This window comes from Phocoena sinus, chromosome 3, assembly GCF_008692025.1.
Source record: "Phocoena sinus isolate mPhoSin1 chromosome 3, mPhoSin1.pri, whole genome shotgun sequence".
Classification (NCBI taxonomy): domain Eukaryota; kingdom Metazoa; phylum Chordata; class Mammalia; order Artiodactyla; family Phocoenidae; genus Phocoena; species Phocoena sinus.
This window is the reverse complement of record NC_045765.1, coordinates 84,174,824-84,202,156: the sequence shown is the minus strand read 5'-3', so window position 1 is coordinate 84,202,156 and position 27,333 is coordinate 84,174,824. Positions and strand designations below refer to the sequence as shown.

Below are 27,333 nucleotides of genomic sequence, written 5' to 3'. Positions count from 1 at the left end.
TGTGATGGACATGCTTTTGAATTTAGGTTTTGCTCCCCAGATCATGGTCAAGTTACTAACCTCTCAGCCATAGCTGCCTCATATTTAAAATAGGAATAATAATGGTCCTGCCTAATAGGGCTTTTTAAAATAAAATTAAATGAGTTAATTTAGGTAATAAGCTTGGAACAGTGCTTGGGTATAATAAGTACTCAAGGACTTCCCTGGTGGTTAAGAATCCACCTGCCAATGCAGGGCACACGGGTTCGAGCCCTGGTCTGGGAAGATCCCACATGCCATGGAGCAACTAAGCCCATGTGCCACAACTACTGAGCCTGCACTCTAGAGCCTGTGCTCCGCAACAAGAAAAGCCACTGCAAAAAGAAGCCCACACACCTCAATGAAAAGTAGCCCCCACTCACCTCAACTAGAGAAAGCCTGAGCACAGCAGCAAAGACCCAAAGTAGCCAGAAATTAATTAATTAATTATTTATTTTAAAAAAGTACTCAAAATACTTTAATATTAGGCATCACAACATATGGCCCCAGAATGGAGCCCTGAATTCTCACATCATGACACCATCCTCATCATTTTCTTCAGCCACATCTGGACATGGTCTGACAGCCCAAGGTACAAACACAAGACCCTTACCATGTTTTCAGTTTCTTGTAGGTTAATGCTTAATACAGAAAAGCAACAAACTATGACTACTGTATCAGGATTGTATTCAGCCTTGAAGAAATTTCCATTTTTCTATGTTCACTTAGACCAGTTTGTATGATATGAAATCAAATTGGCAAGAACTCTGCCTAGTAAAAAAAGACATTTTCTTAGACCACATATGCCTTTAAACGTTGTTATTTAAAAATTTGTTATTTCCTGGCAAAGATATGATTACGGCATTACAAGGAAGATATTGTAGTTGCACAATAGGCTTCGTTCAGCTCTCTTGAAGCAAATGTAATAGATGTCTAGTGTAAGTACAACCACATGTTATAATGGGAAATTAAGTAAAGTATGTAACATCTGAAATTGGTCATAAAATCAGAGAAAGTTTGGCTTTCTGGGCACATTTTTAAACCATTCTTTTTTGGCTTGTGTTGCACAATATGAGCTTCTATTACAGAAACAAAATTATTAGAGAATGAAAATAAAGCATTAAAATAATTTAGTGAAGACTTTTTTACTGAGGTAATTCATCTCAGTTTCAAGTAAATAATTACCACATCTCTCACTTTATGGCTGCTTTTAATACTTTTTATGCCTCCTTCTTTATTTTCAGATGGTCAGCTATCAAATGTTACAACGGTCAGAATGCTTGAGTCTAGAAGCTACCTCTTAATTTCTTGCTTCTATTCTGCAGTGGAGAGAGGAGTAAGATTTTCTGTATATTAACAGTGAATAGCCTCTGAGAGTCAATTTTCTCATGGTGAATTGGATGATCTTAGCATAAAGTGTTTATGATTTCCCCGCCCCCCTGGATATTCAAAGGCTGCTGGTTGCTTACTTCTTGTTTTCTCAACCATGTCCAGATGAGGATGTGACCTTTGGTTAAATGAAGTACTTTTATAGCTAATTTTAAATTTCAGGGACTTTTTATACAGCTAAGCTCTGCACTTATGCATAATTTATTTTCCCTTGCTCACTACCTTGTTCATGACCTTTCAGTGAGGGTGTTCAGTGTCAAGAGGAACAAATCTATATTCTATATTTTGTATTAGTTGTTCTAAACTGACCCCCTCTTCCTTCCCTAGCCAATCCAAGACAATCATTGGCCTTATCATTGGTTCCTAAATATATCCTGCTTGCTCTTGCCCTTATGCAATATTTATACAGTTGAGTTACATTTTCCAACATGTCTCAACCCTCTCATGTTCCCAAGTCATCTCACAGCCTAATGTTTCCATGACGCTAACTCTGGTCCATGTGAATCACTCCCCATTCTAATTGTCTATAACTGCATAGTCATTCCCATGCATTGGGGAGCTGATAAAATACTACCACTTATTTTTCTCTATTTGGGAGAATACATGTTTATTATCTCTAAGTATGTTATTATCTGCTTTGAGCAATTGTACATTCCTTATTCAGTACAGAGAAGAAAAGAATATTATTGTCTCTTTTTACATTCTTCCCATCATCTTGTCTTATGTCTGGTAGAAAGGATATGACATTATTCAGTGAGGGATGATGGAGAAGCACAGGAAGGCTGGTGATTTGAGCAAACTTGTTGACCTTTCTTTGTTCGTATCTTTATTTCTCCTGGCACAAGCTTTCTTTGTTTAAAGGTGTCTGGATGTTGTCGTGCTACCTCGAAGTGGGTAGGAAAAAGTGATTCCTTGATCACTCACATACACCTGTGAAGAGATTTAAAGGAAACTTGGCCTCCGAGGTCTAGTTGCAAACACAGAAGTTGAGAGATAAGGTCCGTCCGTACACAAAAGGTGGTTTCAGGCATTTTTTTTTTTCAGATAGAGGATTTCTTGTTTCAAACATATGGTCCAGATATATGACTAATATAGCTCTCTAATCAGGAAGGCTTCATATTTCCAACTACAAAAGAACATCTTTTTATAATTCTGTTATTCCCACCTCAATCTTTATGTTTTATCAAAGGGAATCTTTTCCAATATGTTTCTTCTCTGTTCTGAAACCACTTTGTTGGAAAATTTGCTCTATTTATTTTTGTACATTCCAGATGAAGGTTATTTTACTCTTGTTCTAACCACTTGTCAATGAGTCACATAAATCCCTTGAGTTTTCCTGACCCAAATTCCAAGTGGTTTTTTAAAAAATCTCATAAAATGGTAAACACTTATTAGAGATGAATAAAATCCTTCCTGGAAGTAAAATTTATGTCATTAATTGGATAACCCATCAGAGTCCCCACTTAATAATTCATGGAACCCAGCAAAAGATTCAAAGGTATCTGGGTTGTTTGGTTACAACTGGATGCTAATTACATAAGGTCAGAAGAGCCTCATTTCAGCCCAGTTAGTTTATTCTGATGAAATTTCTGTTCTAAACATGTACACTATTTTTTCTGCTGTAGGCAGTGACCTCAACGAGCCACCTGCTCTGTCAGGAAGGAAGAAAACTGAGTGGCAACCTCACCACTGTGAGTGAAGTTTCAAAGTGAAGAGCTTACATTTCTGTAGATGCAGGGTCAATGTATGTCAAACCATAGTCATTTATTTCTAAATAATCTCAGAAATTAAATATCTCTATAATGATGTGTTCTAGTTTATGTTGACCCACGACCTTTCTCTTCCTGGTGCTATAGCTAGTTTACAAAATGACACAAGGCACCAACCTGCCATATTTCATTACCTATACTCCCACACACTTCCCCAAAGCTTCTTATAAAGGAGAGTTAATTGCAGATCTAACTAACTACACAAAGCTGACACATATAACATATAAAAAGCTTTCTGTTGCCAGATAAATGCTTTCTCAGTTGTAGTCATATTGAATGGCAAGTGGTGATACCCAAGAATGGCTAATTACAGGTCTGATTCCCAGTGGATTATGGTGAAGCTGTGCTCTGGACTCACCTCATATTTCAATACAGAGACATAAATTTGAATTAGATAAAACTTCTTACATACCTATTACAGCTAAAAACTTACATTTCATGACTCAAAAGGGCAAATGATTAGTATAAACTGCATTTTATATTTAAAATACATTAAATAACAGGATAACACTGGCATTTGACATTCTTGAAATTTTATACAAAGAGATTTCTGATATTTTCTCACTTACTTCCAACCACTTTCTTGTGAATAACGTGTTCCTTCACAAGTTTTTGGTGGAGACTTGAAAGTTTGAAGGAAAAATGTCATATAAGAGGAAAGTTTTAAAAAATAACCCAAATCTTTATTCTGTTCTGGTTAAAGAAACTTTTAGGATCCTATTATTCTGTGGATGTCTGGTGGAGAATTACTGTTTCTAACTATAGTGTTTAGATTGTTTATGTTTTCACTTCCTACTCTCCAGTGTCATCACCTCCTACTCTACTTGTCCAAGTGTTCATTTATTCTTTAGTTGTAGAGGATTGTGATTCAACAATCATAAAGTCGGCCAAGCTTCTCATAATATTAATTTTCAGTGTGGCCACACGTGAAAGCTCTCCCATGGAAAATGTGTATGCCTTGTTAAGAAAAGGATCTAATTGCAAAAGCTTATTCTATCAACAATTTCAGTGTCTTTCTTTTTTTGTATAAAAAACCTGCATCATCTTTATTTTGCATACTTTAATTTCAGAACAAAACAAACAAAAAAACACAATACACAACATTCAAACCCCATATCAAATGTGGAAAGGGATAGGGCTTGAAGCCCTTATATCCTGCTTTAGACAGAAGGACAGAAATAAAATCACTAGACATCAGCAGAAGGAACCAAGTAGGCCAAGGCCACTGTGGCTGCTGCTGAGGGAGCCATGGGGACACTATACAGAGGGAAAAAAGTCTGCAGGTAGAAATTCCTAATCTACTTCTTCCATGCAAGAGGCATCCTCATCACCCTCAAGGCGGGGGTGGATCTCATCAGGAACAGCAGTACTGGGCTCCTCTGCTGTCACTTCATCTTCATCAATGCCCAAGCCTAGCTTGATCATGCAGTAGATGCTGTTGGAGTGGGTCTGGGGATCCTCAAGCGAGAAGCCGAAAGAGAGCAGTGCAGTTTCGAGCAGCAGCACCACCAGGTCCTTGACGGTCTTGTCATTCTTGTCTGCTTCTGCTTTCTGCTGCAGGGTCTCCACAATGCGGGGGTCAGGATTGATCTCCAGGTGCTTTTTGGCCATCATGTAGCCCATGGTCGAGTTGTCCTGAAGTGCCTGGGCTTTCATGATGCTCTCCATGTTGGCAGTCCAGCCGTATGTGCTCGTCACGATACAGCAGGGTGAAGACACAAGCCTATTGGAGATTGTCACCTTCTTCACCTTCTTATCCAAGATCTCTTTCATGAGTTTGCAGAGGTTATCAAACTTGGCCTTGTTCTCCTCCATCTTCTTCTTCTCCTCCTCATCCTCAGGAAGCTCCAGACCCTCCTTGGTAACCGAGACCAGACTCTTCCCATCAAATTCCTTGAGCTGCTGCACACATTGCTCATCGATCGGCTCTGTCATGTACACCACCTTGAAGCCCTGCTTCCACATTCGCTCTACAAATGCAGAGTTGGCAACCTGCTCTTTGCTCTCTTCTGGGTCTCCTTCATGCGAGACACGTATTCTGAGAGAGAAGTCATCTCATCTCCAGACTGGGAGATGTGATAGCGCAGCAGCTCAGAAAGGTGTCGCCAGTTAGTGGAGTCCTCATGGATTCCAAGCTTTAGATTTTTAGAGAACGCCTCATGGAATTTCTTGTAGTTGTCCTTGTCTTCTGCCAGCTCCGAGAAGAGCTCAAGGCACTTCTTAACAATGTTTTTATGAATGATCTTCAAGATTTTGCTCTGCTGGAGCATTTATTGGGAGATGTTCAGGGGAAGGTCTTCAGTCAACCACACCACAGATGAAGTTGAGATATTCTGGTATTAACTCATCACAGCTGTTCTTGATGAACACATGGTGGACATAGAGTTTGATGTTCTTTTTCTTTTTGTTCTCAAAGAGGTCAAAAGGAGCCCGAGGAGGGATGAACAGCAATGCTCTGAATTCCAGCTGACCTTCTACAGAGAAGTGCTTCACTGCCAAGTGATCTTCCCAGTCATTTGTAAGCCTTTTACAGGACTCTCCGTATTCTTCCTGGGTGATGCCATCAGGGTTTCTGGTCCAAATGGGCTTGGTCTTGTTCAGTTCTTCCTGATCAATATATTTCTCCTTGATCTTCTTTGTCTTCTTTTTCTTACCCTTGCCACTATCATCCTCCTCATCTGAGCCCACATCTTCAATCTTAGGCTTCTCCTCATCATCTTTATCTTCCTCTTCTTTCTCACCTTTCTCTTCCTCTGCCTCATCATCACTGATTTCCTTCTCACTTTCCTTCTCCAGATAGAGTGTGATGGGATAACCTATGAACTGTGAGTGCTTCTTCACCACTTCTTTGACCCGCCTTTCTTCTAAGTACTCTGTCTGGTCTTCCTTAAGGTGGAGAATCACTTTGGTACCCCACCCAAGGGGCTCACCATGGTCAGCACGTACAGTGAAGGAACCCCAGCAGAAGGCTCCCAGGCATACTGTCCATCATCATTGTGCTTTGTGATCACAACCACCTTCTTGCCACTAGGTAGGCAGAATAGAAGCCAACACCAAATTGCCCAATCATGGAAATGTCTGCACCAGCCTGAAGAGCCTCCATAAATGCTTTAGTACCAGACTTGGCAATCGTTCCCAAATTATTTACAAGATCAGCTTTGGTCAGGCCAAAGCCTGTGTCTACCAGAGTCAGGGTGCACTCCTGAGGGTTAGGAATGATGTCAATTTTCAGCTCTTTATCACTGTCCAATTTGGAAGGGTCTGTCAGGCTCTCATAGCAAATCTTGTCCAAGGCATCAGAAGCATTACTGATCAACTCCCGAAGGAAAATTTCCTTGTTGGAATAGAAGGTATTGATAATAAGAGACATGAGTTGGGCAATTTCTGCCTGGAAAGCAAAAGTCTCCACCTCCTTCTCTCCACGGTGCACTTCCTCAGCCATCTTAAAGAATAAGAATCGCAGATACTAGAGAGCTGAGCGGGCAAGGACTGACTCAACCTCACTCGCTACAACAGGGGTGGACGAGGGTGACTCAAGAGCTCGGGTGTCTTTTTGACATTAATTATTCCAGTAAATTTTTTCAAACCAATTTTTCAATAAGCAATACATGCACATAGAGTTTTAAGAGTGATAAAAATTACATACAGTGAAAAGTAAGCCTCCTTCTTACTCATCTTTAGGGCAACCACTGATACTAACATTCTTTGTATCCTGCTAGAGATATCTTATGCATATATACACACATAAAAAGTCCATCCACTTTTATATACAAACTTCAGCATAATATATTACATATTTACACCTTGCCTTTTCATATAACAATATACCTTGGAGATCTCTATATTTAGCTATTTTATTGGCTTTTATGGTGGTATAATATTCCATTACAATTCTTAAATAAACAAAGGACCTATGACTTTTTAAAACATACTTAAAATGAAAAAACATTGCCTTTCCTGGTAATCAGAATACATGGTGGTTTATTTTCCTATTCTTATTTTGAGTATTTTTGTGCAAGAACCTCAATGGAACACATTTTCTTATGCAAATGGCACACAAATAGAATGTGGTTTCCAGCACTGACACTTTTAGGGAAGTGACTTTGATGTGTTATTTAAACTCTCTGAATATGAGTTTTTTGATTCATAAAATGGGTAGTACATCTCAAAGGATTGTTGGGAAAATTAAATAAACTAGTGAGTATGACACACTTTAGCTCATTATGTGGCACATAGTACTGTATCTAGAACATTTACATTTATCTGTATATCTATACCTGTATCTATGTTTACACCTATACATGTCTATGTCATGTCTACAAGAATGCCCATATCTTTACTGTATGGAATTGAAATTAAGATGACTGCCTCATCTGTAATCACCCCCATGACTCTCTATCCTTTTTCTATTCTCTATTTTTCTTCATGGCACTTATTGACATGAGTGATGTAGCACATGTGACATTATATTATATATTTACCTACTATCTGTCAGTTTCCACTAGAATATAAGTTCCACGGGAGCAAAGACCTTGTCTATTTTATTTACCACTGTGTCCTACAGAGTCTAGAATTGTGCCTGAAACACATAATAAGTACTCAGTAAATATTTGCTGAATGAATGAATAAATTTTATAAATATTTGTTCATTATCTATATTAAATCATACATTGAGCTTGACCCTTACAATTAAAGTTTATGTTGAAGATTCAGTTTTTATCCTATTAAATATGGTGCATGTTATGTGATAGAATCTTAAAAAAAAAGCAATATGATGTGCATGGTGAGCATTATCATAACTTCTTGTCAAATAGATAAAATAATTAGTATTGCTAGAATCAGACTGCAGCAGGTGAAGGGGATCTGAGTGATCATGGGTCCAGGTTCCTCAATTCACAGATAAAGAGAATTTAGCTGGAAGGGTAAAACTTGAATTTTAAAAATATGAGTTTTCCCGACTCAGGTACCTTCTACCACATTAATTTGCCTCTCAAGCACCTATTCTGTGTTCAATACTCTACAAACCACTGTGTGAATCTAGGGGTATAAAACAAGGTCTCTGTCCTCAGGGACCTTATTTGAAAACATAAATCTATCACGCGTGAACTATTAGAGAATACCAGGAGATAACACAGTTCTAAAAACCAAAATATGCAGTAAAATAATTCAGAGATAGTCAAGGAAAGGCATCATGGGAGCCACAGATCTTCAGCCAGACTGTGAAAAATGACTTAATTTGGAAGGGAAGTTTGGGAGAAATATTACAGATGAGGAAAATATGTGGAAATGGGCATGAGTGTTTATGAATCAGAGAGAAGGGAAGCAGATGACACATCGCAGAAGTACATGATAGGTAAGTGATGGGAAATACTATTGGACAGGGAGCGAGGGGAAAGGAAAACAAAAGGCCTTTACAACATTCATTTCTCTCTGATGTAAGAGTTGAGGTTTCTTATTTTAATGGTGAAGGAACTAGAAAGAAATGGAAGGATTTAAAGAGGAAATTGAAGTATTGAAAGTGGTACTTAAGGCCAGTAGTTGAGGCAATGATGTGCTGAATGGTTTAGGTGGGATTTAAGACAGCTAGAGATATTGGAGGGGAGATATTTTCCTCTTGTACTCTTTTGGTGCTTGCAACTCTCACTTGGAAGTCATGAGACTGGATGCCGTCAACTCCTCTTCATCACTGTCATTTGTCTATTTCCTAATATTACCCTCCCTTGAGTAACTCTGGCAAGCACTACCTTCTCAACAAAGTCTTCTCTGAACTTGCCAAGTTATTGACTATACTTTCTCCTTTGTATGCCTACTATAATTGGGCATTTCATCTCAATTATTATTTACCACATACTAAATGGGATATTTACCAGTTTTACTCTGAACTCTTTTAGTTCTTATAAGGTCTGATTCATGACTTAATACAGTACCTGACACCAAGAAAGGCTTTATAGGAGTTCATTGAACTGTTGCATTCTTCCTCACCTGAAGTCCTCCCATTCAGTCACCTGCTCCATGGCTGATCCTTCAACCAGATTAGATCCAGATGAAATCTTAGACCCCTGCATGTTACTACATGACTAAAACATCATACCATGTTGGTTCTCATACTGCCTTACTCCCTGGTATCCTGTCTCCTAATCCCTCCATCATCTCTCAGGTTATCAGCCTTGTCCTGGCTTCAGTTCCTTCCTTCTGGCAGAGATCTATGACACATAAACACTGCTTACCTTGGTCCCTTGTTTTCACTCTACCATCCATGGAGGAGAATCACACAACCAGGTTGATATGGAACCTCTACAGATTCATGGCCTCCAATGTATGCTGATCTTTTATGCTAACTGGAATTTATCCTAATTCTCCTAATCAGCTGTCTTTCTCCATCATTTTGGTGACTATTTCAAGCCTTTATTACTCTCCTCATACCTTTTAACCACCATGACTCTCAAGAAAGAATCTCAAATCCTGCTTTGTAGACAAAATAGAATTAATCAGGCAGAAACCTCTTCAATTTCCCCCCAAATACCTGCTGATTCAATTGCAGTCTATGTGCAGAGCTAATCGCTCTACCCCTGGTCATTGTTTTCACATCTCCAGTCCATGTGAAAGAGCACCTCTTACCACTGGTGTTTCAGCATTTAGCCTGCTACATCTGTCACCTCCTTGAAGGCAGACTTTGAGATTTTTTCTGTCTGTAGCACATCACCTACAGTAGAAGCTCAATAAATATTTAATGTTAATAAATGAATTAATATATGTGATGGATGAAACTAGTGACACTATTGTTGGGGGCATTTATTGAGAAGTAGAAACTGCTATTAGAAGAAGTGTTTTCAGGTATAAAAGAGGGTAATTTTAATTTTTCATTATAGGCAGCTTTCCGGAAAGGATAGATGGGACCACATACTTTTGAATGAGAAAAAATTTGAATTCAAGGAGAACATTGGAGAATATGAAGAGGAGCCAGGCCACATTCAGGGAGAGTGGGAAGCCCTGAAGCAAGGCCAGGCCCTGAGATCTTGTTTTGTCCCATAAGACCTGGTCACACTCTGCTTTGCAAGAGGGCTGAAGGACAGATCTACAAAGAGTAACATCAGAAGGTATGACATCTAGTGTTAGTTCAATTCTAGTGTAGCTAAAATGCTCTAAAGAGACACATTTTATTTTATTTTATTTTATTTTATTTTTTTTTGCGGTACGCGGGCCTCTCACTGTTGTGGCCTCTCCCGTTGCGGAGCACAGGCTCTGGACGCGCAGGCTCAGCGGCCATGGCTCACGGGCCCAGCCGCTCCACGGGATGTGGGATCCTCCCAGACCGGGGAATGAACCTATGTCCCCCTGCATCGGCAGGCGGACTCTCAACCACTGCGCCACCAGGGAAGCCCTAAGAGACACATTTTGAGTAATGAAATTGGTAAAATCTTGTGGAAGACTCAGGGGAGAAGGGAAACTTACCTGAATCATGAATTATTCATGCTTCACTAGAGAACAATGAGGCAGAACTTTGGCTTTTATTACTGCTTCTGATACAAAATGATTAGTTTTAATTTTAGATGATTGCACATGCTTATGTAACACACGAAATTCTATATGCATATTAACTTTTTTTTTGACTATTCCAATTTGAAACGATTTATGTTAGGTTATGGAATTGTTTCTTCCTAATGAATGCATTAGACTTGAATATCACGACATATGGAAGAATTCTTCCCAGACCTCAGTTAATCAAATAAAGTAATTTTTGCCTCTGATGCAGAACCAGAGACAAATGGATCTTTGAACTAAAATTAGATTAAACCAACACAGTCATCTGAAGAACGGAAATATACATACCCTTTGCTAATATTTATTATAAGAGAACATTCTTGTTTTCTGCTGTTGATTGTAGAGGTGCTGGCTGTACCATGACTGAAGTCACAAGTTGAGTCTCTAAAGTTGGCAGGGTGGTTCAGCTGTTTCCCCACAACCAAGAATATTGGTTATGTAGTGATAAACAGAAACAATTTAATAGCAGATTGTGCACGATAATAATCACATGAATTTAGCCATAGATTTTCCTGTTCGAGTTTTGCTGATCAATAGTTACCACAGGGGTTTTAAATCCAGAATTTCTTTGGTCATCTTGCATATTCTGCATCTCTTCAGGTTAGAGGGAGGAGTAGTTATGGATCTCTCCTAAAGCTAGTTTTAAAACTCTTGATGCTTTTATGTATTTTAAAGTAGACTTATTTATATTATCGTCATCCAGTCCTAAAAAGAGTGACTGAAGCAGAGAAAATGACCATTCTTCCTGTGATATCATAAATTCTACTGCTATAAGGGAAAGTCAAGAGAATGGCTGCAATAATTTAAAAAACAACGGGTGAATTAGTTTTTCAGTTAACCAAAAGGTATCAATAGAACTTTAACATTAAAAATCCTGGTTTTAGTATTAAGGAGATGATAACTTTTAATCTTATGAACAATACTTAATTTAGATTATCAGACAGAAAACAACAACCCTAAATACATTTAAACCTCTAGTCATCACAGACTGTATCAACCTGCCTCAGAAAGAAATGAGGGAACTTCTCCAGTGGCACAGTGGTTAAAAGCCCTGGTCCAGGAATATCCCACATGTCACGGAGCAACTAAGCCCGTGTGCCACAACTACTGAGCCTGCACTCTAGAACCCGCGAGCCACAACTTCTGAGCCTGGGCGTCTAGAGCCCGTGCTGCACAACAAGAGAAGCCACTACAATGAGAAGCCCACGCACCGCAACGAAGAGTAGCCCCCACTCGCTGCAACTAGAGAAAACTCGTGCAGCAACAAAGACCCAACACAGCCAAAAATAAAGAAAGAAAGAAAAAGAAAGAAAGAAAGAAAGTCTCCTGAAGTGTGTTTTTTTAAGAATTCTTGTGATGGACTGAATTTGAGAAAAGTTTTAGCTTCTACATTTTGAAATGTGGAAAGATTGAAAATATCTTAGATTTCAGAAAATACGTAAAAGGATGTACATACATGCAGAAGGATGACTTATAGAGTAAAAAACTCATTTAGGTAAAAGGAGAAGGATAGGGAACTGTAGGGGTGATGAGAGTTTGTTTAGTTTCAATATAAAGTTCTCTACACGAAGATAAATAAAACCCCCATTTATGACAGCAACAAATATTTAAGAATAAAGTTAAGAAATGTCCAAAACCTATATGTGGTAAACCTTAAAACACTCCTGAAAGACACATGACACATTTTGCATTTGTTCAACATGAACTTGAACAAATGCAAAATATATACTCTATTCTTGAACAAGAACGCTCATTACATTCTCTTTAAGTGAATTTGTTAATATTATGCAACCCCAATGAAAACACCAACAAGCTTTAATATAGAGTTAGAAAGTTGGTCCTAAATTTTGTATGGAAAAACAAGCATGCCTGTATTGTCAGGAAAAAACAAAACAAAAATATGAGGAGTACTCTTATTAGGCATGAAAACATAGTACAAAGACACTATAATCAAAGCAGTGTGGTACTGGTGCATGACTAGACAGACAGACAAGTAGAACAGAATAGAAAGCCCAGACAGATATCCAAGCTCATGAAGAAATTCAGTGTATTATAAGGGTGGCATCTCAAATCACTGAGTCAAAGATGGACTTGGGTAGCCATTTGGGAAAAGGTAAAATTAGATCTCACAATATACACAAGAATAAATTTCATATTAATCAGAGATCTAACTGTAAAATTCTAACAATTTAAGTACCAAAGGGAATATGGGTAATGCCTCTTTAATCTTAGTGTGGAGAATGCTTTGTAATTATGACTCAAAATCCAGAGACAATTAAAAAAGACAGCAATAAATTTAACCACAGAAATAAAAGAATTTTCCCATTACTTCTGTGATGTTTTTGCCAAAGACACTTGCTGAATCTGAATCTCATCACAGGGAAACATTAGACAAACCTAAATTAAGGTACATTCTACCAAATAAGTTGTCTATAATGATTTAAAGTGCCAAGATCATGAAAGTCACTGAAAGATAAATTTCCTTCCACACTGAAGGAAACTAAAGGGATGTGATAACTCATGGAACACATGATTCTGAACTACACATTTTTGCTGTAAAGCAGGGGTCCCCAAACCCTGGGCCGCAGACCACTACCAGTCCATGGCCTGTTAGGAACCAGGCCACACAGCAGGAGGTGAGTGGTAGGCAAGTGATTGAAGCTTCATCTACCTCTCCCCATTGCTCCCCATCACTCACATTACCACCTGAACCATTCCCCACCCCCATCCATGGAAAAATTGTCTTCCACAAAATCGGTCCCTGGTGCCAAATAGTTGGGGACTGCTGCTATAAAGAATATTGTTGGTACAGTTGACAAAACCTATATGGGGTTTGATGATTTGATGGTAGTAATATATCAATATTAGTTTCCTGAATTCCTTGTATTTGGGTTATAAAGGAGATTTTCCTTGTTTGTAGAAAAGTTATCCTAATGTTAGGAGATAATAGTGCATCAGGTCAATGAGTCACTCTCAGAGGGTTTGGGGGAGAAAAAAACTTCTTTGCACAGTATTTGCAACTTTTCTGTAAGTTTGAGATTATATATATTGGATGTATATATATGTAATATGAGATATAATATGATCTTGTATATATAATATACATCTATCCTGGTAATGTGAGTAATTGCATAGGAAAAATTAAATTACAAAAACTGATCTCAGAAGACATTTGAAAATACAAACAGCCATTACCAGAGAAGAAATACGAAATGTTGTCAAAAAGCAACGCCCAAAACATCATCAGGTCCAGATGTTCTCACAGGAGAATTCTATTTAGCTCCTAAAAGACAGATAGTTCCAGCGCTATCTAAATTGTTACAGAACATATGAAACAAATTAAGCCTCCAAACTCTTCATAAAATGAGAAAACAGCAATATCCAGGTCCCAAATACGGCAGCGAAAAAGAAAAAGAAAAAAAAAGAAAATGACAGATCAATCTTTCTTATGAATATCTATGTAATAAATCTAAATAAAACATTAACAAACAAAATTCAGCAGCATATTAAAAAGATAATAAACCATGACCAAGAGACATTTTATCTAGAAGTTCAGGAATAATTCAACATCAGAAAAAGCTATTAATATAATTTATCATATTAATAAATCCAAATGGAAAAATTACATGATCATCTTTGTAGATGCTGAAAACGTGTTAATAATGCTCAACATTCATTTTTCATAAAGAATGTATAAATAAAACAGGAACCAATAGATATGTTTTATTATGTTAAAGATGAATCCATTTCTACTCTCAAGTGACACCACTCTCAAGTAATTTAAGATTGTACTGGAACTGGTTCATAAAGTGATGAGCAAGATGAAGATGTGAGGGCTACTTCATATTGTTCCAGAAGTTCTGGTCAACACAATTAGACAAGACCAAGAAACAAAATGAACACATGTTGGTAAAGAGGAGGTAAAAATATTGTTATTTCTAGATGATATAATTATATACATGGGTAACATAAGAGAATCAACTAAAAAACTATGTAAACACTGAGAGAATTCAGTAAGGTATCAGAGTACAAAATTATATAGAAATAGATATCCTTCATAGATATATAAAACAGGCAACATTGAGAAATCCAACTACTGGTATAGGTTGGAAATACTCCACATTTCCAGTAATACCCCTGGGAATTTTCTGTATTACGTGGATACACCTCAGAGGTGAGTTACCCAAGGCCATCATTGTTCTTTTGTAGGTAATCAGAATTTCTCTCTGGTAACTTTTAGAATTTTCTCTGTGATTTTCATATTCTCGGCTTCACTATAATATGGTTAGATATGAACTGGTTTTACTCTCCTCAGGACCTGGCGTGCCCCTTTCATTTGTGACCTCATGTCTCCTTACAATTGGAGAATCTAAGCCATTTTTAATTTAAATATTGCCTCTTCCCATTCTCTCTATTCTTTACTCCTGAAACTTCATAGATATATATTGGACCTGATCTTTCTATCCTCCATGTCTCAATATCTCTTTCATATTTTCTATCTTTTTATCTTGCTTTGGAATTCTCAGTGTGTTTCCTAGATCTGTTTCCCAGATCTGCTTCCCAATTCGATACTTCTTTTTTGGCTGTATTTAAGCCACTGTTCAACTTGGGCATTGAGGCTTAAAATGTTTTAAATTGATTTTACTTATAGATTTAAAAATTTTAAGTGAAATTTTAATGTACTTGAGGTGGAGGAGAAATATCAAACTGTCATACTGGCCAAAAGTCTATAAACACTTTTTTTTATGTATGAATAAATATTCACAACTGCATTAATTTATGGCTAATATGCCATTTGTTTAACATCTTCCTATTCTTGACTACTGAGGTTGCTTCAAATTTTTGCTAATGTAAATAATTTTGAAGTGACTATCTTTATGCACAAGAGATTTTATTTTTTTCATTTTAGATCATTTTCTTAAGAAGGATGGAACCGAAACTATGCATGCTTTTAATGTTCTCAGTGCATATTGTCCAAATATTCTTTAAAGCAATGAGCCAGTAAAATGGCACACTATAGCAGAGTGACAGACTCTGTCACTTCAGCTTCATTGGGTATTTGAATTTTGTTTAATTTTTTGCCAATTTAAAGGATGTAAACAATATCTTTTAAAAAATATTTGCATTTATTGGATTACTGGTAGGGACTGAACACTTCTCCAAGTTTGTTTACTGGCTATATTTATTCTTTTGAGTATTGTCTCTTTGTGCACTTTGCATTTCATTTATTAGAGTCTTACTGTTTTTCTTGCTGATGTGTTTTACTCCATTTATGATACAAATATAAACCTGTTGTCATATTTGTGGCCGTTTTCTCCCTAGCCTATGGCTTAATTAATCTACAAATTGCCATGAATACATCTATTCTCATGCATTCTATTGAAGCAGAACCAATCCTTCGATTATTTTAGTCGGCTTAATACTGAGAGACATATTTTCTTCATGGAAATATAGAAACTGAAGCTCTGATTTCAGCTTCACATGATTCAAAATGGCCTGTAATGCTGTCCCTCTAATGAGTGAAGGTTACAGTTGTGATGGCCCCTCGATAAAGCTACACTGCTGCAGGTTGGGACAAATAGGGGCTGTCTACCTGAAAGAACTATGGCCAATATATTATGAAGTTACTACAAGATCAGCACACAAATCCATGCTAGCTTGAATAACTCACTTCTGAAGTGTATTCACATAACCAAGAAAAATTCCCAAAGGAATTATTAGACATAATAATATATGAATAACCTGCTCATAGTTAGGTTTCAGAATGTAAACCATGGAAATGCATATATATTGTGGCTGAGTCATTGCCCCTTTTCAAGTAATATGAGCTGAATTATGAACTAAGCAGTTAGTTTAGTTCTGTTTTAAACGTGGCCGCATAGACTCACAGATATGGGAGATATATTCAAGCAGGTGTTATAAAATTTGTGAATATAATCTTGCCATTTGCAACCACAGGGATGGACCTTGAGGATATTATGCTAAGCAAAATCAGTCAGATGGAGAAAGACAAATACCGTATGATTTCACTGGTATGTGGAACATAAGACAAACAAACAAAACAAAACAAAAACAAACACATAGATACAGAGAACAGACTGGTTGTTACCAGAGGGGAAAGGGGGGACCGGGAGGAAGGCTAAATGGGTAAAGGGAGTCATTTGTATGGTGACAGATGGAAACTAGACTTTTGGTGGTGAACACGCTATAATATATACAGAAGTCAAATTATGTTATACATATGAAACACAATAAGTCAAAGTTACCTCAGGAAAAAAAAAGTTGTAATTATATATAGTGTTAGAGATTAAACAGGTGATGTAATTAGGAAGAACTTATCATATGTAATAATCAGCATTATTCAAATTGGAGATAATTGGCCCCAAAAGAGCCAAACCTGAATCAGTGTCAAAAGACTGAAATTGAACTGGCTGTGGCCAACATAGTTAATACTATCAGTAAATCCAAAAGTGGAAGAGTGCTCTCCCTGAATGGAGATAAAAATTGCATCTTTAAATGCAGGTTCCACTCCCCCAGTCCCGGTAGAATTGTTTAGGTTTAGCCTCAAGGGCAGGTTTTTTTAAAAACTGTAAATGTAAATCCAATTGTCTTTGGGGTTCCTAGCCTTTCTGCCCAGAGCAGGGTGATTCAGAACTAGTCTTTCACTACTGTACAAGAGCCTCTGCTGTCTGGAGGTCCCTCCCTCCACCCAGAAACTCCCAGTGACCCTCTCCATACCCTGCAGAGCCCCCCATCTGATTTCATGGACAATCGTAATTAAAAGAACCAGAGGCCCGTCCTCATCCCTTTTATTTCTGGAAGCTAACTGAAGCAATGAATTATATTTCAGGCATCCTACATAGAGCTACAGGATTTATTTTCCACTACTTGGCTTCCACTTCTCAATAAAAGCAGTTATGCTAACCACGGTAATCAGTTCTTTTCACAAGTAATAAAGCACAAATATCACAGGTTTGAGTTCTTTTTTAAAAGAAGCACAGTTTAAAAACCTTTAGAACTTTGATGCCTGGAGCTGGATGGTATAACAACCTCTCCTTTCAAATCAACATTAGACCCAGATTGTATTTCCAAGTGAAAAGGTTGCTGGGCCAGAGAAAGTGACCTTTGGCTGAGAGACTACTTGTTACCTCCTCAGCTTCAGTGCTGCCTGCCATTAGGAAGAACTACCAAGTAATAAACTATTTACAGCCCACACTTATCTATCCCCTACTGTGCCCCGCCTGGGGAGGAAAGTAAGGCAATTGATTTTTTCTATTCGATAGTGATCTTATTCTTAGATCATCTAACTGCCCAGCATTACTTATGTTCAATTCTCAGCGTACCTTATATAACAAGGGTGATATATTTTGTTTGTTTGTTTGTTTTTGACAGATTTTAAAAGCCTAGAGCTTTTGTACAACATAAAATAATACCTAGAGCCATAGACAAAAAAGGTACACAGACAAGGAACACAGAAAGAGGTTTTCCTGTCCTAAAGGATCTCATTTGAACCAAGCTATAAAAGGAAGGACTAAATTCTCTCCCCATATGCTCCAAACATTTTTATTCTGATGAATTAAGAATCATCAGATTCTTAATTTCTGGAAATTTCTTTTTGAAAATGTATTTTAAAAAAGCGAATTCACTTACTCTCTCCAAATCTTGGTTTTCACATCTGAAAAATAAGGAAGTTCTTTTTACCTCTGGGATTGTATAATTTTAAGTAGATTTGCACACACCTGCAACTCCAACCTGCAGTTGGGAGTTCCAGCACACTATAGCCACAGGCAAAGTGCTTGATACCAAGTTGTTCAGAACAGTCCAGTATTGACCCAACTATAAGGTTTATTGACCTGAAGACTACAAGACAAACTCTTCAATAATGAAATATACTAGAGCTCATGTCCTCTGTAATGCATTTATAGCTACTGTGCCTTGGAATAACTATTCTTGTGGAAGTACCTGGCACACCTAAAATCATGTATATTATGTTCATGTATATTATGTTTGAATAAACACAACCATGAATATATTTGAGACAAACATACTGAGTTTGTGATTTAAAAAAAAAAAAAGGTGACACTAGTCTATGTTTTCTAGAAAAATTGCCTAATGCTATGTCTTGACTGCCTGGTTAATGTCCTGACTTTGGTAAATTGTAGTAGTTTGCACCACTTTTACCTTTAGAAAGTCCATGTTGCCAAAGACGCAGTATAGCACAGTGGTTTGCATTGGAAAGTTGGTTCTGCCAGTTATTTAGCTGTGAGATGAAGGTAAGTTATTGAACTTCTCTAAGTGTGTTTCCTCATTTGTAAAATGGATAAAATAATAATAGTTCCTAGCTCATAGGTTATTGATAGGATTAAATAAGGTAATGTGTTTACAATGCTTAGCTCAGTGACTGTCTCATGGTTAATGCTTAATAAATATTAACTATTATTGTAACAGTTATTTAAAAGACTTTTGAATGGCCTCTCATACCTATTACCCCCCATTCTACTGGGGGTAGGAGCTTTGTCCCATGTGCTGGAAGTCTTGCCTCAGTGGCAGTCTTTCACCATCCGTGAACCAGGAGTGTGAGGCGTCGGGGTTGGGGTTTACTCTCCCAGGAAGAACTCTTCTCTCTGGCTCGGGTTTACCACCTCTGGTCTGCAGACCAGTAGTACAGAGGGCAATAAAATGAGCCTGGGTGAGACAGTGCGAGATCCCACTTGGCTGATGTACACAGCAAATACACCCCTCCTCTTCACCCCCACTCTAGGGAATGGTGACCTTCCTTTCACTGGTCAGGGAGAAGTCTGGCATAGCTTATTTTGTCCTCTCAGTGAAAGAGAAAGTTAAATACTCTGAGGGAAGGCCAGGAACTGATAGGGAGCCAGGGGCTTGAGAGGAAATGTCTACTTTACTGAAGTGCTGTTATATGCCAGGCACTATTGTTAAGTTCCAGGGATGTAAGTAAAATACACACTGTTCCTGCCATCAGAAAACTTAGGAGATTGATGTGGAAGGAAAAGCACAAGAAGTGATAAAAATAGGACCTGACCTAATCAAGAAAATTCTCCCTGAGGAAGTGACATTTGAAATGAGATCTAAAGTTTCAAGAAAATACAGCCTGCTTACGGGGATGGCATACAAAGCGGTCAGCAGATGCCAGAAACCTGGGGCAGGAGAAAGACTAGTGTCCTCAGGCCTGAAAGAAAGCCATTGTGAATGGAGTAGAGAAGACAAAGGTGAGAGTGTGCAACACGAGCCTTGGAGAGGCCGGCAGGCCCAGACCCTGCAGGACATCTTTGGCCAAGCTAATTATTGTAGTACTTATCCTAAGAGCACTGGGAAGTCACTGGATGGCTCTAATTTAGGGAGAGATTGACATGCTTTAACTTGCATTTTTACATGCTGCAGGGTAGAGTATAATGAGAGTGGATACTGAAGGCCATGGAGGAGTCCCTGCAAATGATGAGAGTGCAGTGAACTAGGGTGGTCGTCCTCAGGAGGCATTAGATGCATTAGCTGTCATGGACAGGAAGGGGCTCTTATCAAGGATGACTCCAAGCTTCCTGGCTTGTACCAAGCCTGTGTGCTTGTGCCATTTACTCATGTTGGAAGTGCTGAAAGGGGATGGGTTTGAAGGAAAAGATAGTCTAATTTGGAGCATATTGAGTTAAAAACACCTTTAAGACATTGAGCGAGAAGACTTGCACTGAGCATAGGTTCTACCACAGTGCCTTTTCACTTGCTGTTTCCCTGTCTGGATGTTCCTTCCTCCAGGTACCTTCATGGCTCACTCCCTCGTTTTGATCAGGTCTCTGTTCAAATGTCAGCTTATCTGATGAAGGGTTCCTGACCATGTTGTCTAGAACAGCAGATCTCAGTTTTGCTTTCTATTATCTAATCCAAAGCGAGGCCCCTGCCTTTTCTGGCCTCTGGTGCCCTTGAGTGGGCAGTCCCATCTAGTGGTTTCCTGACGCCCACTCATCCATGATGGCCATTGCCCTCCCAGGTTTCCCAGCCTCAGCAACGGCCTCATCTTGTTCTGAAGCAGAGGCTGTATTTTCTTCCAAACCCCCATAGTTGTCTTGGCATAATTTTTTGGTTTGTTTTTTAACCATTCTTCAAGTCCTAAGGTCATGCTTGATCTTCTTGGGGGTTAGGGACAAGCCCTAATGAATGTGTCAGGTTGTATTATTTTCCCCCAGTTTAACTGACCACTTAATGTTCACATGAATGAGAAGATGATGGTTCAAATCTAGTATTTCCTTCTTTGACTTTCAAAAAAAATTGGGGTTTAATATTTTTATCAAAGCAACATAGTATGTAGAAACAAGAATACCAAAAAAATTGATATGAAAGGTTATAAAGAAAAAGGGTATAATCTCCTAGGCATTTTTTTCCCCACAGAAGCAACCAACTAAAATCTTTTTAAAAACTTTTTCTGGTGATTATCTCCATACTACTAAATATGCTTATAATGCTGTTTTTTGTTTGATCAGTTAAGCTCCTGTCTTTTATACTCCCTGCCTTGAAAGATGGATTTTTTTTTTTTTTTTTTTTTTTTGCGGTATGCGGTCCTCTCACTGTTGTGGCCTCTCCCGTTGCGAAGCACAGGCTCCGGACGCGCAGGCTCAGCGGCCATGGCTCACGGACCTAGTCGCTCCGCGGCATGTGGGATCTTCCCGGACCGGGGCACGAACCCGTGTCCCCTGCATCGACAGGTGGACTCTCAACCACTGCGCCACCAGGGAAGCCCGAAAGATGGATCTTTTCCTCATCTTTTGATCACTTCTGTTCCTTAGCTCATTTCCCACTTCTAATTTTTAGTAGTTATTATTTTAGATCTTCTATTGGTTACATTTGAATATTTAAGCGTTTATTTACTTAAATTCTATCTCTTGGCTGTTCCTCTTTTAAGGTATTTGTTTATTCAAAGAGTTTTTCTTGACTCCTACTCTGCTGGATGAGAATATTTGCATTACTATCATTATGTAAGTATGGTCCGTTGGAGAGGAAAGGAGCGTGCTGGGTCCAATGTCATGACCCCTGAGCCACTAGAAGGCTAATATTCCTGTCATGAATATTCCTACATGAATTCTCTTTTCATGTTTTGCATCAAGTCCAGCCATAATTTAGTTTGCTTATTCGGAGCATGAATTTTATACTCTTTTCCCCCTAAAGTTTCTCATTTTTCTTCTTCAGGGAGAAAATATTTGCTTTTTTTTTTTTTTAAAAAAATCATATCATGAACAGCTATTCCCCTTTTGCTATTTACTATCTTGGATCCATTCTATTTTGCCCAAGAACACTTCTGACGGTTCTTTTTTTAAGAGGATTTTTGTTTTGTCTGTATGATGTCTTTCTCTATCTCCTCCATGCTGATGTTTTTCTTTATATGTCTATGATCTTATTTGACTATGTTGATTGCTCCTGGTAGCTGGTCTGGAGTGTCTGTACTGTTTTGCTCATCTGACCTCTAGCACAATCAGGATGGCTAACCAGTAGTTCTGCACACCTGAGGTGTGGAGACAGGGAGGGAGCTGGCCAGGAGACAGGGGTGGCTCCAAATGTCAAAATGGTAGTGGCTGCAGGTACCTACCCTAATAACTAACTCTCCTCAGGCAGAGCACTACATGTTTAAGAGAAGAATCCCCTGATTTTTTATTGATTTATTTTTTTAAACATCTTTATTGGAGTATAATTGCTTTACAATGTTGTGTTAGTTTCTGCTCTATAACAAAGTGAATCAGCTATACATATACATATATCCCCATATCCCCTCCCTCTTGCATCTCCATCACACCCTCCCTATCCCACCCCTCTAAGTGGTCACAAAGCACTGAGCTGATCTCCCTGTGCCGTGCGGCTGCTTCCCACTAGCTATCTATTTCACCCTCGGTAGTGTGTATATGTCAATGCTATTCTCTCACTTCGTCCCAGCTTACCCTTCCCCCTCCCTGTGTCCTCAAGTCCATTCTCTACATCTGCATCTTTATTCCTGTCCTGCCCCTAGGTTCATCAGAACCATCCCTCTCTTTAGATTCTATATATATGTGTTAGCACACGGTATTTGTTTTTCTCTTTCTGACTTACTTCACTCTGTATGACAGACTCTAGGTCCATCCACCTCACTACAAATAACTCAATTTCGTTTCTTTTTATGGCTGAGTAATATTCCATTGTATATATGTACCACATCTTCTTTATCCATTCATCTGTCGATGGACACTTAGGTTGCTTCCATGTCCTGGCTATTGTAAATAGAGCTGCAATGAACATTTTGGTACATGACTCTTTTTGAATTATGGTTTTCTCAGGGTTTATGCCCAGTAGTGGGATTGCTGGGTTGTATGGTAGTTCTATTTTTAGTTTTTTAAGGAACCTCCATACTGTTCTCCATAGTGGCTGTATCAATTTACATTCCCACCAACAGTGCAGGAGTGTTCCCTTTTCTCCACACCCTCACCAGCATTTCTTGTTTGTAGATTTTTTGATGATGGCCATTCTGGCAGGTGTGAGGTGATACCTCACTGTAGTTTTGATTGCATTTCTCTAATGATTAGTGATGTTGAACATCCTTCCATGTGTTTGTTGGCAATCTGTATGTCTTCTTTGGAGAAATGTCTATTTAGGTCTTCTGCCCATTTTTGGATTGGAATCCCCTGATTTTTATCTAGGAATAACATTCCGTCAGGGGGAAGGGTGGGGAGAAGGGATAGGTAGAGAGTCTGGGATTGACATGTACACACTGCTATATTTAAAATAGGTAACCAACAAGGACCTACTGTACAGCACAGGGAACTCTGCTCAATATCATGTAACAACCTAAATGGGAAAAGAATTCGAAAAACAATAGATACATGTACATGTACAACTGAATCACTTTGCTGTACACCTGAAACTATCACAACATTGTTAATCAACTATACTCCAATATAAAATAAAAAGTTGAAAAAAAACAAAAACATTCGGGGCCTGGATGGAGAGGTGGAGAGCTAGGGGAGGAAGCTGTCCAGTGGAACTGTTCACAGTGAAGTTTAAAATATGGCATTCAGAGACTTCCCTGGTAGTGCAGTGGTTAAGACTCCACGCTCCCAATGCAGGGGGTCTGGGTTCGATCCCTGATCGGGAAAGTAGATCCCACATGCGTGCCCCAACTAAGACCCAACCAAATAAATAAATAAATAAAATATGGCGTTCAAATAAATGCCTCCTATAAAGTATAAAATGCTGACTAAGCACACGATTGTAAACACTCATCAGACCCAGTCTCGGATAAAATGGAAAACTTCGTAAGAAGCAAAAGGATAGAAGGAGAAGATGGACAAGGATAATGAATTTATGAGTCAGCTAGTAGAACTTCCTGTATCAGAGAAATGAACACCACATTTTTCCATAAACATTTAATTTCCATTTGAACATCGCTATTGAGCTTACCATAATTACTTCTTTAGGGAAATGGTTCCACTTTCTGACTGCAGTTAGCTCCAGGAATATTTTCCCAATTTCAGCTTGAGTTTGACCTTTGCTCTTGTTTTACTGTTCTTCAGTTGTCGTCAATCTAAAGTCTGCCTTCCTCTTAAGTTAGACACTTTTTAAAAAGTGTTTTTCTACCTGAAATGTCATTTCTTTAACCTAAATAAATCAGATCTCTTGATCTCTCTCTGGTAGTTACCTTCTAATATCGGCAGCTTTTTTGGTTTGTTTCCAGAATTTAAGGTTCTTTTAATATTTTATCTCCCAAATTCAATTTTCACATAACGGATAAGTCAATTTTTTATCGAAATACAAAATACCACCCTAACCATTAGGTGGTGAAACCCCTTTCATCACCTTTCAAATCACAGTTGAGTGAAACTTTCTTTGACAAATGCATACTCTGTATTCAATATGATTATAATATGTCTCCCGGGGTGGACTTGTAAGGCAATTTTGAGAATCATATGCTATTCACTGCCCTATATGACCTCTCTTTGTGCTGTTCAACCCATAGATTCTGCAAGTGTTACTTTATTAACATCGTGGGTCTTTGTTAAGACCCACAGCTACTCATGCAAACCCTGAGCCCAATCATTCATTCATTCATCACCAATTATGTACCAGACACTGTGGTGGGCACTATGAAGCAAGAGGAATTAAAAGGAATCTGGTAGGGGAGAAAATTTCAACCATGATACGTGCTATGAAGGGACAAAATGGGATTAACTCTGATGGGACGAGAGGTGCTCAGGAACTTTTGCTTGAGATTGGAGATGCTATATACAAATATATTTATTTGTGTGCATGTGTGTAAGTGATATTTAAGAAGTATCTGGGACTTCAGCAGCAATAGTTTTTTTTTTCTTAAATAGCAGGTTTATTGAAATAGAATTCACAAAACACAAAATTCACCTATTTAAAGTATACAATTCAATGGTTTTTGGTATGTTGCATTATTAATTTTAAAAATTGTGGATATATGTAATAAAATTTTATATTCGAACTATTTCTAATTGTACAAATCGTGACATTAATTACATTCACAATGTTATGCAATCATTACTACTATCTATTTCCAAAATTTTCAGTCACCCTAAACTGAAACTCTGTAACTGCTAACTCCTAATTCTTCCTCCCCCATACGCTGGTAACCTCTATTCTACTTTGTGTCTCCGTGAATTTGCCTATTTTAGGTACCTCATATAATTGGAATCATGTAGTATTTACATTTTAATGTCTGGCTTATTTCACTTAGGTAATGTCTTCAAAGTTCATTAATGTTGAAGCATGTATCAGAACTTCATTTTTATAAATGAATAATGTTTCTTTGTGTATTTATACACCACATTTTATTTATCAGTTCATCTGTTCATGGACACTTGAGTCGTTTCCACCTTTTGGCTATTGTGAATAATGCTGCAGTACACACTGGCGTACAAGTATCTGTCTGAGTTCCTGCTTTCAATTCTTATGAGTAAACACCTAGGAGTAGAATTTTTGGATCATATAGTAGGTTTTTTGTTTTTTACATCTTTATTGGAGTATAATTGCTTTACAATGGTGTGTTAGTTTCTGCTTTATAACAAAGTGAATCAGTTATACATATACATATGTTCCCATATCTCTTCCCTCTTGCATCTCCCTCCCTCCCACCCTCCCTATCCCACCCCTCTAGGTGGTCACAAATAGCACCGAGCTGATCTCCCTGTGCTATGCGGCTGCTTCACACTAGCTATCTACCTTACGTTTGGTAATTTATATACGTCCATGCCTCTCTCTCACTTTGTCACAGCTTACCCTTCCCCCTCCTCATATCCTCAAGTCCATTCTCTAGTAGGTCTGTGTCTTTATTCCTGTCTTACCCCTAGGTTCTTCATGACATTTTTTTTTCCTTAGATTCCATATATATGTGTTAGCATATGGTATTTGTCTTTCTCTTTCTGACTTACTTCACTCTGTATGACAGACTCTAAGTCCATCCACCTCACTATAAATAACTCAATTTTATTTCTTTTTATGGCTGAGTAATATTCCATTGTATATATGTGCCACATCTTCTTTATCCATTCATCCAGTGATGGACACTTAGGTTGTTTCCATGTCCTGGCTATTGTAAATAGAGCTGCAATGAACATTTTGGTACATGACTCTTTTTGAATTATGGTTTTCTCAGGGTCATATGGTAGTTTTATGTCTAACTTTTTGAAGAACCACCAAATTGTTTTCCACAGTGGCTACACCATTTTATATTCCCATCTGCAACATATGCAGGTTCCAGTTTCTCTGCATCCTCACCAACACTTCTTATTATCATCAAAAAATTATAGACATCCTAGTATGTGTGAATTGGTGTTCTATTTCAACTTTTGGAGAAGCTGTCAGACTGTTTTCCAAAGTGGCTACACCAATTTACATTCCCAGCAATTTATTAAGATTCTGATTTTTTTCATATCTTCACTAACACTTGCTATTATGTGCATTTTTGATTCTAGCCATCCTAGTGGGGTTGAAGTGGTAACTCACTGTGACTTGAATTTACATTTTCTTCATGACTAATGATATTGAGCATCTTTTTATGTGCTTATTAGTCATTTGTAGGTCTTCTTTGGAGAAATATCTATTCAGATCCTTTGCCCATTTTTTAATTGGTTTATTTCTTTTCTAATTATTGAGTCGTAAGTGTCCTAACAACAATAAATTTAATTCCAAACTACTGGGCAATTTCGAAAAGGAGTTCTTCTTCATTTCAGTAGTAAAAGATTCCGGTTTGTAAATCCTGGGATGTTTTTATGAGTCGTCCAGTGATGCAAGGATTTATGGAGGGTAGTTATTCCTTGATTTGATTCCTTTAAGGTTTTCACATGAAGTCAAATGATCAATTCTAAAAAGAAGAGAATCTCACTTTAATTCAAAGCAATAGTCAAATAGCTATATCTTATTATTATGCTCTACAATTTTATTGTTTTCCTATACAATAACTTACCTTGGATTGTTTTTTTTTTGGCTGCATTGGGTCTTTGTTGACACATGCGGGTTTTCTCTAGCTGTGGCAAGCAGGGCCTACTCTTCATTGCTGTGTGCGTGCTTCTCAATGCTGTGGCTTCTCTTGTTGCGGAACACAGACTCTAGACGTGCAGGCTTCAGT

At 38.1% G+C, this 27,333-nt stretch overlaps 1 protein-coding gene across 1 annotated transcript; it reads right to left on the bottom strand.

Moving 5' to 3' along the window:
* Positions 1 to 4,469: 4,469 nt before the first annotated feature.
* LOC116750427 (heat shock protein HSP 90-beta-like) lies at positions 4,470 to 11,994 on the bottom strand. The gene is given in 5 exon segments (XM_032625075.1): positions 4,470 to 5,185; positions 5,188 to 5,477; positions 5,479 to 6,136; positions 6,139 to 6,198; positions 6,201 to 11,994. Coding segments are annotated over 5 exon segments (2,142 nt in total). The 5' UTR covers positions 6,619 to 11,994.
* Positions 11,995 to 27,333: the final 15,339 nt, after the last annotated feature.